The sequence below is a fragment of the Mus musculus genome, chromosome 12, assembly GCF_000001635.26.
Source record: "Mus musculus strain C57BL/6J chromosome 12, GRCm38.p6 C57BL/6J".
Classification (NCBI taxonomy): domain Eukaryota; kingdom Metazoa; phylum Chordata; class Mammalia; order Rodentia; family Muridae; genus Mus; species Mus musculus.
The window spans coordinates 104,111,085-104,124,984 of record NC_000078.6 but is presented as its reverse complement, the minus strand read 5'-3'; the positions used below and the strand labels follow the sequence as shown (position 1 = coordinate 104,124,984).

Sequence of the window (13,900 nt, the reverse complement as noted above, 5' to 3'; positions counted from 1 at the left end):
CAGGGAGAAGGTACTCTCCTGCCGTATGCACTGCTTATGTCCCATGATTGGCATTGAGTGGTTGCAGATGTCCCAGCTGGTTCATACTCCTAACTTTGAGGATCTCTTGCTAGGGATCCATGCCCCAGCCTCAGATGACAGTCACTTCCCTGACCCATCTCCGTCTCCCACTATCATGAACTAATCTTCCTGCCATAGTATTTCCTCTGTGTTGGGGTTACTTAGTGCCAGAACTTGTCATCATGCCAACATATCCCCTGATGCCATTCTTCTAGGTGACCTTAGGCAATCTGGCACTTTGTGGATTTCAATTCATATCTGTTCACAGTCTGCTCCTTATATTTGTGTTTTGACACAGCATCTCACTAGGTTTTCCTGACTGACCTTAAACTCATTCTCAGATATGTCTTCCTTGGCCCCAGAAAGAGGAATGGATGAGATGACACTTAACACGCTTCTATTTCTCCTCAGAGTGAAAGGGCAAAGCTAGGGAAGTGGCAAGGAGGGACTACAACTGGCCAAGTCCTCCTCAGGAGGCCTGGGAGTGACAAAGAGGAGCTCTGCTCCCAACTGCCAAGGCTCTCGATGGGCCTTGGTGTCCCCCACTCCATACTTCACAAAAGTTCCCCTGCAGCTTGGTCCTTCCTCTGCTACCCAGCCCTTTCACATCATTAAAGCTCAAAGAACCTCCCTTCAGGACCCACATTTTCATTCCTGTCTGGGCTGGTTTTCGAAATCTAGTTTCAAGCTATGTTAGTCACTGTTCAACTGATTGCATGCCCATTGATGAGTCATCCCCTCCCTCCCCATAGCGCTCCACAACCAGTAGAAGATTCTATATGTACATGAATTCCCCTGTTCTGGTATCTCATGTCTCTGGGTCACATGACACAGGCCCTACTGTGTCTGACTTCTTTCCCTGTGAGCATGTTGGCAGGCTCACACACAGGGCAGCAGAAAATGGCACCTCCCTCATTTGTCTAATGCAGTAATAGTGTGTGGCCTGAGCAAGCTCTGCTCATCCATGCATCTGTTGGGGAACCCTTGAGTCACAAGCCCTTTGCCAACTATGAAGAAGCATGGTGGACGCTGGCTGCAGTGCCTGTCATGTCCTTGCTTCCTGTTCCTCTGAGTACCTGCCTAGAGTGCAATTGCTGCATCAACGTTTCCTAAGACACTGCACCATTCTCCATTCATTCTGCTGTCCAGGAAGGCTTGGAATTCTAGCCCTGCAACCACACATCACTTAGATTGACAAGGTCTTGTCATATGCCTGCATTTGGAATTAGTTTCTGAGATGTAGCTGCAGGGCTTGAGATAGTGTGAAGGTGGAAGTGGCAGTCAGGACATTAATGGTTATTATAGTTACTGCTGGTATTATTACTCCCTATCCCATAGTGCAGCATGGCAGACATTCTCATGAATACTTAATCATTGTGTATTCATGAGACATTAGCAATGACCTCTGTCAGATAGTTTGGTTAAAACCTCAAGGTGACTATATGTCTGAGTTTCATTAGACCCAGTGTATCATTGGCAGAAGCAAGGAAGAAAGAGCACATGTCATGTGTGAGACCCCACCCCTCAGCTAATTCAATTGTTAAATGTTAAGGAATGAATGCTCAGCATGTAGAAACCACTGAGTCATGCAGGAAGCTCCCAGGCATTGAACCGCAGTGAACAGCAATGTTTCCAGGCTCCTATCTTTCCCCTCCACAATCTGTCACCTCTATTGCACACCAGGTCTCCCTCTTTAGAGACTTCTTCACCAAGGCAATATCTGGTTGGCAGGAGGCATGCAAAAACCTCAGCCCTCAAGAAATGAGAAGTAAAGCCTGATATCTATGTTATAGACTCTCTTATTAGATGGACTCTATGTCAGCCACAAGTTCCAGACCCACTGCATGAACAGCATGAGATTTGTTCAGATCCAAACTCCTTAGACACATGGTCAGAGGTCCTAATGGATGGATGAAGGGATACAGCTGGGTCATGTCACTACTCATGGACTGCATGTGGTGGCCAGCTAAAGGTCCCGACTGACAGTTACGCAGATTGTCATTCTGGGGACACTTGGCTGCTGTCTGTAGATGGTCCCTTGTTCTCTTGCTCCACAGTCATATGTGTGGTATCTCCATGGGCACTGAGAAGGGAATCCTGTGTGTGTGTGATTCTTTGCTGACCACAGGTTCACCTGCCACTGTGTGTTCTCAGGAGCCTTGAGGTTCAGGTGTGTCTCCACTTAGATATAAACCTTTCTCTCTGCCTGCTGGCCTCTGGCTGTGTTTCCTGGCTCATAGGATTCTCCATGGCCGCCCAGCACCTGACCCAGATGCACCTTGGCCCCCTCTCCTCCTCTATCTAGACTCTAACCTGGCTCAGCCCTTGAGCTCTATCACCCACTGCTCTCTCCATATTTCTCCTGATGTTCCCTGAAGTTTCCCTCAATGACAATACCCATGACCCCTGCTCCACCAAGTTCTCTGCATTGAAGCCACACATGTTGCATTCCTAAGACAGGAGCAGTGGTTGACCCCTCCAAGGCTCCCTATGGCTCAGAGATGTTAGAGGATCACACAGGACCAGGCTCTTTACCATCTAGTGTCTACTCTGCCCTTTACGTAAATGGACCTCATGTCAGATTCTCAGAAATGGTTCCATTGTTCTTCCCCCCTCCCCCACCAACACACACACACAATTTTTCTTTTTGGTCATCTGACTACCACCACTAGCTCCTTATCGTCCTATTCTTGTTCCTCCTCCTACTCCTCTTCTTCCTCCTCCTCTTTCTTCTCATCAGCACCACCACCACCACCACCACCACCACCACCACCACCACCACCGCCGCCACCACCACAGAGCTACCTTCTAAACCCAGGACTCCTTGGATTCTCTCTGTGAAGCATCTAGAGTCTTATCACCACTATTGTGACACTGCAGAAACAGACTCTTTGCTTGGTGAAAGTTGTCCCTTTGTCATCATGTCTAGCTGTGATTCATGGGAAAATGGCTGAGGTTCTTGGTGCCTCAGTTTCCTCATCTGTAAAAGGAACTCATAATAACATATGGGCCACAGGAGTCACAGAGTGCAATTGGCATTGTTTAATGTCCCTCTTGTCACTAGAGGCCACCTCCTGCCAACAGGAGCTGAGTGAACACTGCCTGGACACTTTCTGTGCAGGTATAGGTTTATCTACTGTTTGCTCCTACCTATTCATTTTGGGTGATGCAGATGGAGAAGTTCATCTGGGAAGTGGAAGAGAGACAGATTTCAGGCCCAGGAATATGTGCTAGTGATGCCAACAGGACTGATGCCTGACACAGACCATCCACAGTCCCTTGTGTATGTGTGACCACTAAAGTTAATCAACTTCAGTGAACAATTACAAGCATATCCTAGCCAATCAGAGGATAGAAGCCAAAAAGCAAATCAAACTTGGAAAGAAGCCCCACCACTTGAGAAGATCTAGTTTGTTAAAGGGTTGATAACCTTACCCATAACGCTAATACTCTTAAACATTGGGTCTAAAATAAGGTACAAGAATTCCCTGTCCACCTTAACAATTTTAGCCTTAATTTTTGCAGATTGGAAGTTATATCGGGCTATTGTGATGACATCTGCTTCTGTGTGTGTCTCGGTAACATCCAGCGCAGCCTGGTGGATCATCTGTTGGGAGAGAAACACATCACCCACTGGAGACCAGGGAGGGCAGGAGAGGGGTCTGGAGCAAGCAGTGAGTGCTGGCCTCATCTGCTGGGGAATTTTCTTGTTCCTTCCCTGGGCTCTAACCCTGCATTTCCAAGTCTCTGCGCAGGCTGTGAGATGAGGCAGGCCCTTGCTCTGCATAGTGTCTGAATCTGTGCTGTTCCAAATCACTACAACAGGAGGACAGGAGCAGGCAGTGGCAGGAGTTTCCTCACAGGCGGCCTCCCAACAGCCCCACAGAGAACAGCCAGTGTGCTGGCAGACAGTGTAGGTTTCTGTTGAGGCTTCATCTTCTGTTATCCATCGTAATGCTAAGTGTGGTCTCCCAAGACCTGGCTGTTCTGGAGAAGAGAGAGTCTATATGTAGTCTAAGTGAACCTGTCCGCAAGTTATTTCTGATGGGTAAATAGAGATGCAAGAGCCTGGCAGAAGAAACATAGATGGGACTTAGGTTTCAAGGGCTTGGGGTCCAAGGGAGAGCCACAAGGAGGAAGAAGTGCAGAAGGAGAAAGCAGAAGCCACCATGGGTTCAGCATCAAGAGAATATAGCCCAGCAGGTTGTCCAATTGGAGTTAAGAGAAGCCCAAATGAAACATAATAATAACTTGGGGTATCGATAGGAAAGTAGGTTCTAATAACATTGAGGCTAGGCTTCTGCCCAGCTATTGTGCTGCTTAAGGCTTATTTAAATATATAGATTGTGTGTATCTTTCATTCAGAAACTTAAATAGTTAAGGCCAAGTAGAAACCTTGGCTGAGATGAAATAATTTCTACAACAGATTTCAACATCTCTCCTACTCCGGCCTCTGTGATATTCACCAGCGTTGCATGGGGCATGATTTCACATTTCCAGACTGCAGTAACCTGCTGGTCACGTAGTAATGGCACAGCACTGCATTGAAGAAGCTGAAGCTGGATGTGCTTTGGCCCTGCAATGGATTGTGGGTGGCCCTGCAATGGATTGTGAGTGGCCCTGCAATGGATTGTGGGAGGCCCTGAAGTGGATTGTGGGTGGCCCTGAAGTGAATTGTGGGTGGCCCTGAAGTGGATTGTGGGTGGCCCTGAAGTGGATTGTGGGTAGCTCTGCAGTAGATTGTGGGTGGTCCAGCAGCAGATTGTGGGTGGCCCTGCAGTGGATTGTGGGTAGCTCTGCAGTAGATTGTGGGTGGTCCAGCAGTGGATTGTGGGTGGCTCTGCAGTGTGTTGTGGGGAGCTCTTCAGTGTAGCACAGGTTGGGACCCATGTGGTCTAAAAACAAGCACAGGCACTTTCCCTATCATTGACTTGTGGATGTGTTAAAGTCCAGATCTTAAAGAAGGAATTGGCTTCACACCCTAAGATGGAGTAACTAGGCTATGAGTTATCTCTCCCAGGCTTGAGGAATCTCAGTCATGCAGGTTTTCTCACATACTGAACATTGCCACATGTCCTCATGGCCTGAATTGTTTACATTCAGGACCCAAAATGACTGACCCTGTGTTTATTGTCTTACCTGAGAGACTCTTATATTTTTGGCTCCAGTGATCCCAGACAGGTCAGCCTGTGTGGAGAAGACTTCCTTGATACCCAGCTCTGGAAGGATGTCATTTAGGTTGTAGTCTTGTGATAAGGAGAACTTGGGCAGGGAGAGTTCATCTAGCATCCTGAGAATAAAAACAAGGAAGGAAAGAGTCACTGGAAACTGTATTCACTCAACACAACTTATGTCTGAGGGGTAGCATTCAATAACAGCCCTCTCATGGGAGCAGAGTCCTCTTTCCACCCATGCCTAGACCATGAAAGTCTGTTATTCCTGATACATTGATTATCCATTAGTATCTGAGAGTGCTTACAGTGGACAGGCAAACTGGATTTTTATTAGCTGTTCCTTGACTGAGAATGCCTTCCTCTTAGATCCATAAAATGCAGCCTTTCCCTGCCATTCTGTCCCTCAGTCATCACCTCATGACCCTTCTATTCACACTGGTCATTGCATCACTCTCCAGCTTTCCTCACCCTTGGTTGTCCTTCTTAACCTCACCGTTGTATTCAACCTGACCTTTAACTTATTAAATAATGATTAGTTCTAATTTCATCCCCATATTCTCTCTTTCTTTATTACAAGATAGTCTACAGGGATGAGAATTTCTGTTCACTCATCTCTGATACTCTCTCAGCATCAAAGTCCTAACTTGGCACATAATAGGTCTTCAAGTGACCATTTCATGAATCATGAATAGATGTCTGATAAGAAGAAGATGGCTACACAGGGCAGAGTTTCTCAAAATTGATATCTCAACAAAATTCCCTCTGCCCTCTAAAGATACATTCAAGACTCCTTGTCATTTGCAGCCTGTTAGAGACACAGAAAATCTCATTCCTTGTTCAAGCTCATCTCATTTTGTCAAAAACACTAACCAGAGTAAACGCAGGTGCCCAATCAACTGGGACAGAGGAGGGAAATTCAACTCAACTCTATCTGTTCCCTGCTGACACTTAAATCATTACACTGGATATAAGTGAGAATCTGGGGTACAGGGACACTGGCCATCAGGACAACAGCTTTACAGGGATCAGGGTCTGTTCTGGGTCCTGGATAAGCACCTGGGCCTCAAAGATTTCCTCCATTTCCTCAGAGACTGGGGTTGCAAGCTATCTTCCACGTGCTGTATCCTGCCCTGGTCAGGGAGGATAAACAGGAAGCTGGCATTGCCTATGTAATTCAGCTCCATCACAGTACTTTGCATCTCCTCGTCCCGGAAGTAGTTTGTGGTTAGCTCCTCGGTTTTCATCATGGGCACATTCACGGTCCTCTTCCTATCCAATGTGAAATTTCCCAGGAACGTGTCTTCAGGGTCAAAAGTCACGTTCCAAAAGCCTAAAGATGAGGCAAATCACAGATTGTAACAGCAATAGAAACACTCCACTTCCTCCCCATCTATGCTCAGCTTCTGAGTTGTGACAGCAACTCATCCATCTTTAGTCACTCAGAATGTCCCTCTTGGTGGCATATCCTTAACTAGATTAACTTTGATAGGTAGACTAACTGGTAGCAATGAGAATCCAGGTTTAGTTTGGAAAGGGAACCTCAAAACTACAGCCTGGCTACTTGAGCTCCTGACATAGGGATCTGGAGTGCAGTGTGTAAGAGAGACCAGAGTGAAGGTGGGAAGACTGGAGACAGTGGAGAGTTGAGGGTCCCTTCTTCCTCATGGGAACCACGTCTAAAAGGCAATGGATTGTGAGACAGGTTTTAGGCAAAATATACGAGCAGAGACTGCGTTCTGCCACATCGTGAGCAGTCCATGATCAAATAGATTGTGGGTTAAGACATGGGTAATGTCATCATCACACGCATGAACTATGGCCACCCTGAGAATCACTGATATCAGCTCAGGCTTATCCCAGATCTCTAGTTTATGACCTCTCAACCAATGTATACTGTGGAACTTGGTAATGAAACAATATCTTGGCCTTGGAATCTAGCAGCCTAGACATACATCAAACCTCACACCAAGCAGCACTTGATTTTGTGTCCTGTGTGAGTTGAAAGAGCCATGCCTTTCAGTCTAACCCTTCATGCAGTAACTCTGCTTCTACCATTTGCAGCCCACAGAAGCTCTAGTGCAGTCCTGGCCTCCTGGCCTGCTGGCCTCCGGGCCTGCTGGCCTCCTGGCCTTCTGTCCTTCTATCCTATATTTCCCTGGTCACCTTGATTTTCTGCGTATAGTCCAGGCCTTCCCTCACTCTACCCTGGACTAACTTTAATTAACCCAAGATGCACCCCAGATCTGGTTACATCATGACTTCTGTCAGGCAACAATATCTGGGCTGTCACCTTTCTGGTCTCTATCAGGCAGAGAGTGGTGGGTGTTAGATCCCTGGATTTTCCCTGACTTTTCTTACACATTTTGTCTCCAGCTTAGTTTCCAACTATCAACTACCCAAGTCCCATCTGATTCCCTGTCCAGGGAGAGTTGGGGGATTTTTGACATTTTAGGATGACTGTACATTAATTTTATAAGAGTAAAATTCCATGATGCAGCCAGGCACTAAATACAGACCACTGTGTGGCTGACACTCCACTTCTCTAATGGAATTGTCAGTCTCTGCTTCTCCATGCCTAAGATCACTGCATTATACAATAGGCTCATGGGTGATGTCTTCCTATACATAGGAACTCTCCCCAATTCTTCACTAGTTTGGGGTTTTGCTACTATCCCCTTTAAGATTAGTGTCACAAGGCTCCTTTAGGTCAAGAAGTCCCAGCCCACCTGGACCCTGATACAGCCTGAAGCTCTCCAGCAGGGCTGGATACCTCCTATAGGAGTACATTAGAAATGCCTGCTCTAGGCAGACTGAGGGATTCCATTTGTGTAGAGAGTAGCCATGGCTTTGGCTTACTCAGATCTGACTGGCAGTGGAAAATATGACATTCTGCTAGTCAGTAAGTTTAAGTCATAGCCCAAATCAGCCTTCTTATATTGACAGCTCAGGGTTTCTGCTGGGCACATCTCAGGATTTATATTAACATCATAAAAAAACATCAGAGGAGAAGTAAGGGATGTGGGTATTAAGTACTTGGATACACATAGCTCTAAGGATTTGAGTTACAACCTCTCCAGTGATCAGTGGTTCCCAGCCAATATCCTCTCCCTCCATTCACCAACCGGTGACCACTCTTGCCTTGAAAGTTGAGGAAATTCACTAGTGCCATGGATGTGTTCCTATGCAGGTCTGAGACCAGTTCCTTGATCTTCCCCTGGGTCTGTTTCCTCACATAGTCATTGATGAGCTTTGTGGCCTCACGAGGCAACTGGAAGTCTGCTGTGAAGGCCTCAGCCTTGTACAGAGCCCTTGCCTTCTCCTTGAACTCTGTCAAGATCTGCAGGTGCTTATCAATAAACAGGGCGTTGCCAGCATTGATCTGAACCTGGTTCTCTGGCTGAATGAGCATTTGTAGGAGGTGCCCAAAGTTCTGGTGGATGTCTGCTTCTGGGGTCTCTGTGAGATTGAACTTGAGACCTTCTAGAATCTCTTCCAGGGTGTTGTCCTTTGCTCCCAGGGACATGAGGGCCAAGGCAGCTGAGATGCTAAGTGGGGAGAAGACAATATTTTTATGTGGATTCTTCAAAGCAAGCTTCTTGTAGAGGCTGAAGGCAAAGTCAGTGTTGATGGAAGCCAGTGTGACACTGTCCAGTTGTATTTCATGGTCTCTGTCTTTCTGGACTTCAGTGTGCCTTCCCAGTTGCCCATCTGCAGTTGCCCAGTAGGTGATAGCAGGACAGATTCCCGCCATCAGGAGCCCCAGAGCTGCAATGAAGGCCATCATCTCTGTTCTCCAGGCTGAAGGGAAAACATCCTTTGAGTCTGGGAGGACCAGCCGGTCGTCTGACTATCTCCTAGGTCTCCCATCTGGCTGGCATTGTGTCCTGCTCTGTTGCTCTTCCTGCCTGTATGGTAGGCTCTCTGATCTCTCAGATGCCGTACTCCATCAGGAGCTCCCTCCTACCATGGAGGAAGTGCTATTGCAGAAGCCAATTTTTCTATTTAAGAGAACCAGCATTCATAAAGAAGACAGATCATTCCAGCCTCACAGATAAAGGGAGAGAAAAACTCAGAGCTGGGCACAAGACATGTGTAATCTTAATGTCTCTTCTCATTTTCTGGATTCCCATTAAAATGCAGGAGCCCTCTTCCTCTGCACTTGGGCCCTCTCCTATTAGCAAGCTCCAGTCCAGACTGAAGGAAGAAACCATGGACAAATTTTGAAGGCTATGACTTAGTCATACATCCAGAAATCATATATAAGAAATCTCAATGCACCGGGCTGAATCTAGTGAATGTTTCTAGGAGTATGGAGATTACTTAAGAGAAAACACTGGAGACATCTGGCTCAGTGCCAAAGCCCTGCCACCCCTGAGAACAGCTATTATAAAGACGAATAGGGAGAGCACCTTTCAACCCTGCCATAGTACCACATGGCCTCAGGCTTGGAAGGCCTCCTGATAGGTCCAATAACAAACGTTGTTGGTGTCTCTGATACCTGTACCAGAATTCAGTTCATCTGTCAGGATGCCTGTGTGGTGTCAAGCAATCTCTCAGGAAGATTGTTGAGTGGCCCCAGTGACATAATTGGCCAAAGTGTCTGGCTCATCACAGTGTGGGAGTGGAGGTGGAGAATGTCCAGAGGGCCAACTCATTCACACTCCCCTGAAGTAGTGAACACAGTTGAATCTTGTGATCATGGTAAACATAGCTGCATAGCTGGAGTCCTCTGCCCATGCTGTAGGGGAGTTCAGATGGGAAGGTAGATGAGAGAGGAATGGAAAGGCAAGGAAGGATAGGGGAAGAGGGGACAAGATGGGTTATGGGGGAAGGAGGAGTGAGGAAGTGCAGGGAAGTGGGGGCAGGGAAATAGGAGGGGAGGAAGGGATAGGGGAGGGAGCCAAGGGGAAGATGGAGGGGAGAGGAGACCAGAAGGGTGTAGGAAAATGGAGAACAGGGAGGGAAGGGAGGTGTTGGAGCTTTTCCTCATGTCCCCAGAGCAGTGACATGTCTGAAGAGGAGCCAGGGGCTTCAGCTGCCTTCATCTTCTATCAGATTGAGGCACCCCTTTCTCTGGGAAAGCATTCAGCTATGTTTTGATCCAAAACGATTTCCTCAGAAAATGGGCTAGTGTGTTTGTGATGGAGAAGCCCTGGCTCAGTGGCTTGGCTGTTGCCTTCATTTCTTTCTAGGAGAGAATATAGCCCTTCTTCTTGGCCATGGATTTACCAAGGAATTGTGGTCCCTGACCCCTAGACATCTCCTGTCTGATGTGAGCATGGTAGTGATGCCATCTCTCCCAGAAGGATTCTATCACAGTCCTGTCCCCTCTTGCCTCCTACATCAGCACCTGGACTAGGCAAGGTCTCAGTTCATCCCGTCAGCGGAGGGTCAGAAGGAGTAGGCTACATTCACTTTCCATGAGCATAGCCCATGGCACCTGCACCTTCCAGAGCCATGAAGAACCAGACAAGAGAGAAGTTTTTACGCATTACAAAAATATCCTGATTCAACCCCAATTCCCTAAGAATAAGTTCTCACCTCCCCTGAACCAAAACTGTAGGTCATAGCCAGCAACACAACTCCTGGGAAGGCTCCTTCATCTGTCCCCAAAGAGAAGGTTTCCTGGGTATTACCTGCAGAGCCAGTGGCCAGGATCAGTTAGATGAGTTCTGATGTGTGGCTTTGTTGCCTTCCTGGAGTGTGTTTTACTCCTGCACACTGATGCCCATTTATATCAAGGAACTCCTTCCTCCTCTTAGGAAATGCTGACCCAGACAAGCTATGCTCTCTGCTCACACTTGAGATGGACTGACAGGATGATTTGTGGTGAGAATGACTTAAAGACTCCGTTTTGCAGAAACACCTCCTGGTGAGGAAACCCTCCAAAATGTTCTAAAAAGCAGGTTGACTGGATGTTCTCATTGTGGCTTCTGTTTCTATAATAATCCAAAGGTTAGTACGAAGCAGGTGAGCAGTCAGGGCAAATGACAGTGCACACTTGTCACTAGGAAGAGCTGCATCTGAACTTTGTTCTGGGTTTCCCAAGTCACTTCAAGAAAGTAAAAGAAAAAAAAAACAGCTCTGTCCATGCACCTCTGTTTCTTTATGGAAAACCATAGATTAATAAACACAGGTCTCAATGTTGACAGGACTTTGCCTGCTTCTAGATTACCATCCTTTCTGCCAGGATTGGGCACATTCTAAGGAGAGATGTGCTCTACACTGTTTGGCTAACAGATTTTTGAAGGCAAGGAACCCTAACCCATGAAACTTAACACCACATTCACTTAATACGTTCAGTGATGAGTGGGTATCTACAGGGATTAAGTAATAGCCCAAGATGATGTAGTTCTATAATGCAAAGTCCCAGCTCTCCCCAATCATGAGGTCTTCATCAATGAGTTAAGTAGGCTTTTTATGACAGTGCTGGCTTTTCTGTGGGAGCATTGACTATCACTGGCATCTCATAGATAACATGTGGGTAGCAAACTGGGAGAGTGTCATTGGTTTGAGTTCTGAAAAGATGGTCCTAACTTTCGCTCCTTCCTGCTTGGATTTTGTCCAGTTTTATTATAGGAGATAGAACCTTGCTACATAGTGGAGTGTTATGGTTTGAATGTGAAATGACCCCAGAGGCTCAGGCCTCTGATGACTTGTCTTGTCCTCCAGCTGGTGACACTGGCTTAGGAGCCCAGTGGCCAACTTTGACCCAGAGCCTTCAGATGGAGTGGGCTGATCCCCCACTGCCACCACTGATTTGAACTGGCCCTGACACCCTACTTGTCCTGACAAGAAACCAAGAGCCAAAATACAAACCCTCCTACCTTCAAGTAGCTCCTGTCTGATATTGGGACCCAGCAAAAAAGGAAACATCTGAAATAGCCAGACTGTCCTCATGCTTCTGGTCTATCCCGTCCCGCAGGATTCAGTTATTCGTGCGTGCGAGGGGGACCGCGAACCTGGAAGGAAATGGGAGTAAAAGAAAGAGAAATAGGAGACCAGGAAGGGTACTTATCGAGGTCTCGTTTATTACGCTGAGGTGCCTTCTTTATAAAGCATACATCGCGGGGAATATGGGAGGGGTCGAGGGAGAATTATACAAAGAACAAAGAAGTGGGCATCTGCTGACATGGGGGCCGAAGTCAGGCGCCAGGCAGCGGGCACTCTGGATCTTATCCCTGGAACATCGATCCTCCTTGACAGCCTTGGGGATCAGGCTGGGCTCAGGCGCAGCTCATGTCCTTGGATGTCATGGGAACTCAGGAAGAGATAGAGAAGAGGGGACTATAATTCAGCTTTTACAGCCTCAGGTGCCAAGAAAGGAATAGGGAGGAAGGGGGGTGATAACCAGCTCTTAGTACAAGGCCATTTGGCCTGTTAGGGAGATTGTGAAGGAATCACTTTCTCACAGTATTGTCTCTGACACTGGTCTCCATGTCTTGGTCTCCCAAGTGCTGGGATTACATGTGTGTACAGCCTTGGCTGTTACAGTTCTTCTGCTGGCCTCAACTATCCTCCCTTCTTCCCCTCCCCTCTTATCCCTTGCTTTCCGCTCTCCCCCTCTTCTTCTTCTCTTTTTCAGTCTCCCTTTTCCCCGCTTTCTCCTTCCTCTTAGAAGTTCTTGGCAGGCCATCTTGGGTATATTACTTGTTCTTCTTGTTGCTGGGTAAAAGCATCCGACAGAAGCAACTTAAAGGTACAGGGTTTATTTCTAATCCTGGTTTCTTGGCAGTACACGCAGGATGTCAGGCTCAGTTTCTGTCTAGGTTTGTGGGGCTAGTTTTGAGTAGTGTTGGTGAGGGCCCACCCTAGACCTGTGAATAGTCTCAGAGATATTTCCCATTAAAAGAGTGCTGGAGGATTAGCTTAGTAGCAGGATGTTTGTCCAGCAAGCACAAGACCGTGGGTTCAGTCCACAGCATTCAGTGAGAAAAGAAGGAAAGGAGTAAAGAAATCAAGCAAACAAGCAAGCATGCAAGAAAGAAAGAAAGAAAGAAAGAAAGAAAGAAAGAAAGAAAGAAAGAAAGAAAGAAAGAAAGAAAGAAAGGAAGGAAGGAAGGAAGGAAGGAAGGAAGAAAGAGGTCATGAGAGTGAACTTGGACATGAAACACCCAGCACTTGATAACTCCTCAGCCACAACTGGCTCATGAGAGACCTTGAGTCAGAACAGCCCAGCCTGGTCCTCATGGGTGCCTGACCATGAGATACCCCGTGTTTATTGTTTTAAGCTGTGCTTTGGAGGCAATCTATTCCACATCAGCCAATGAGAGAGGACTCCCTATTTGTCCTTTGGAGCAAGGGAGAAAGACAGATATGTCAGAAGACAGCAACCAATCACACACCACAACAATGACACACTGTAGATTACTCCCAAGGTAGTAGCCCTCCTCTGCTCGTTTTTCTCTCAGGCCTCAATGACTATTATAGTTGCTTTGTTCTTCATGGCTAGACCCTGTTGCATTCTCACTTGTAGCTCCTGAGGTGAGCTCCTGAGCTGGGCTCCTGAGCTGAGCTCCTAAGGTGGGATCCTGAGCTGGCTTCTGAGCTAGGCTCCTTAACTGGGCTCCTGAGGTAAGCTCCTGAGCTGGGCTCCTGTGGTGATCTTCTAAGGTGGGCTCCTGAGGTGAGCTCCATCAAGAGACAGCTGTTGATTGTCTACTGTG

At 47.2% G+C, this 13,900-nt stretch overlaps 1 protein-coding gene across 2 annotated transcripts; it reads right to left on the bottom strand.

Moving 5' to 3' along the window:
• Positions 1-3,088: 3,088 nt before the first annotated feature.
• Serpina3a (serine (or cysteine) peptidase inhibitor, clade A, member 3A) lies at positions 3,089-12,261 on the bottom strand. 2 transcript variants are annotated; one of them, NM_001167705.1, is made up of 5 exons: positions 12,062-12,261; positions 8,373-9,032; positions 6,291-6,564; positions 5,200-5,350; positions 3,089-3,667 (listed from the first exon to the last, which is right to left on the bottom strand). In NM_001167705.1, the coding sequence occupies exons 2-5, from the start codon at positions 9,013-9,015 to the stop codon at positions 3,467-3,469; spliced, it is 1,269 nt and encodes a 422-aa protein (NP_001161177.1). In that variant the 5' UTR covers positions 9,016-9,032; positions 12,062-12,261; the 3' UTR covers positions 3,089-3,466. The 2 variants fall into 2 exon arrangements, with proteins under 2 accessions (NP_001161177.1, NP_083016.1); NM_028740.2 differs by lacking the exon at positions 8,373-9,032.
• Between the last annotated feature and the right edge of the window lie 1,639 nt (positions 12,262-13,900).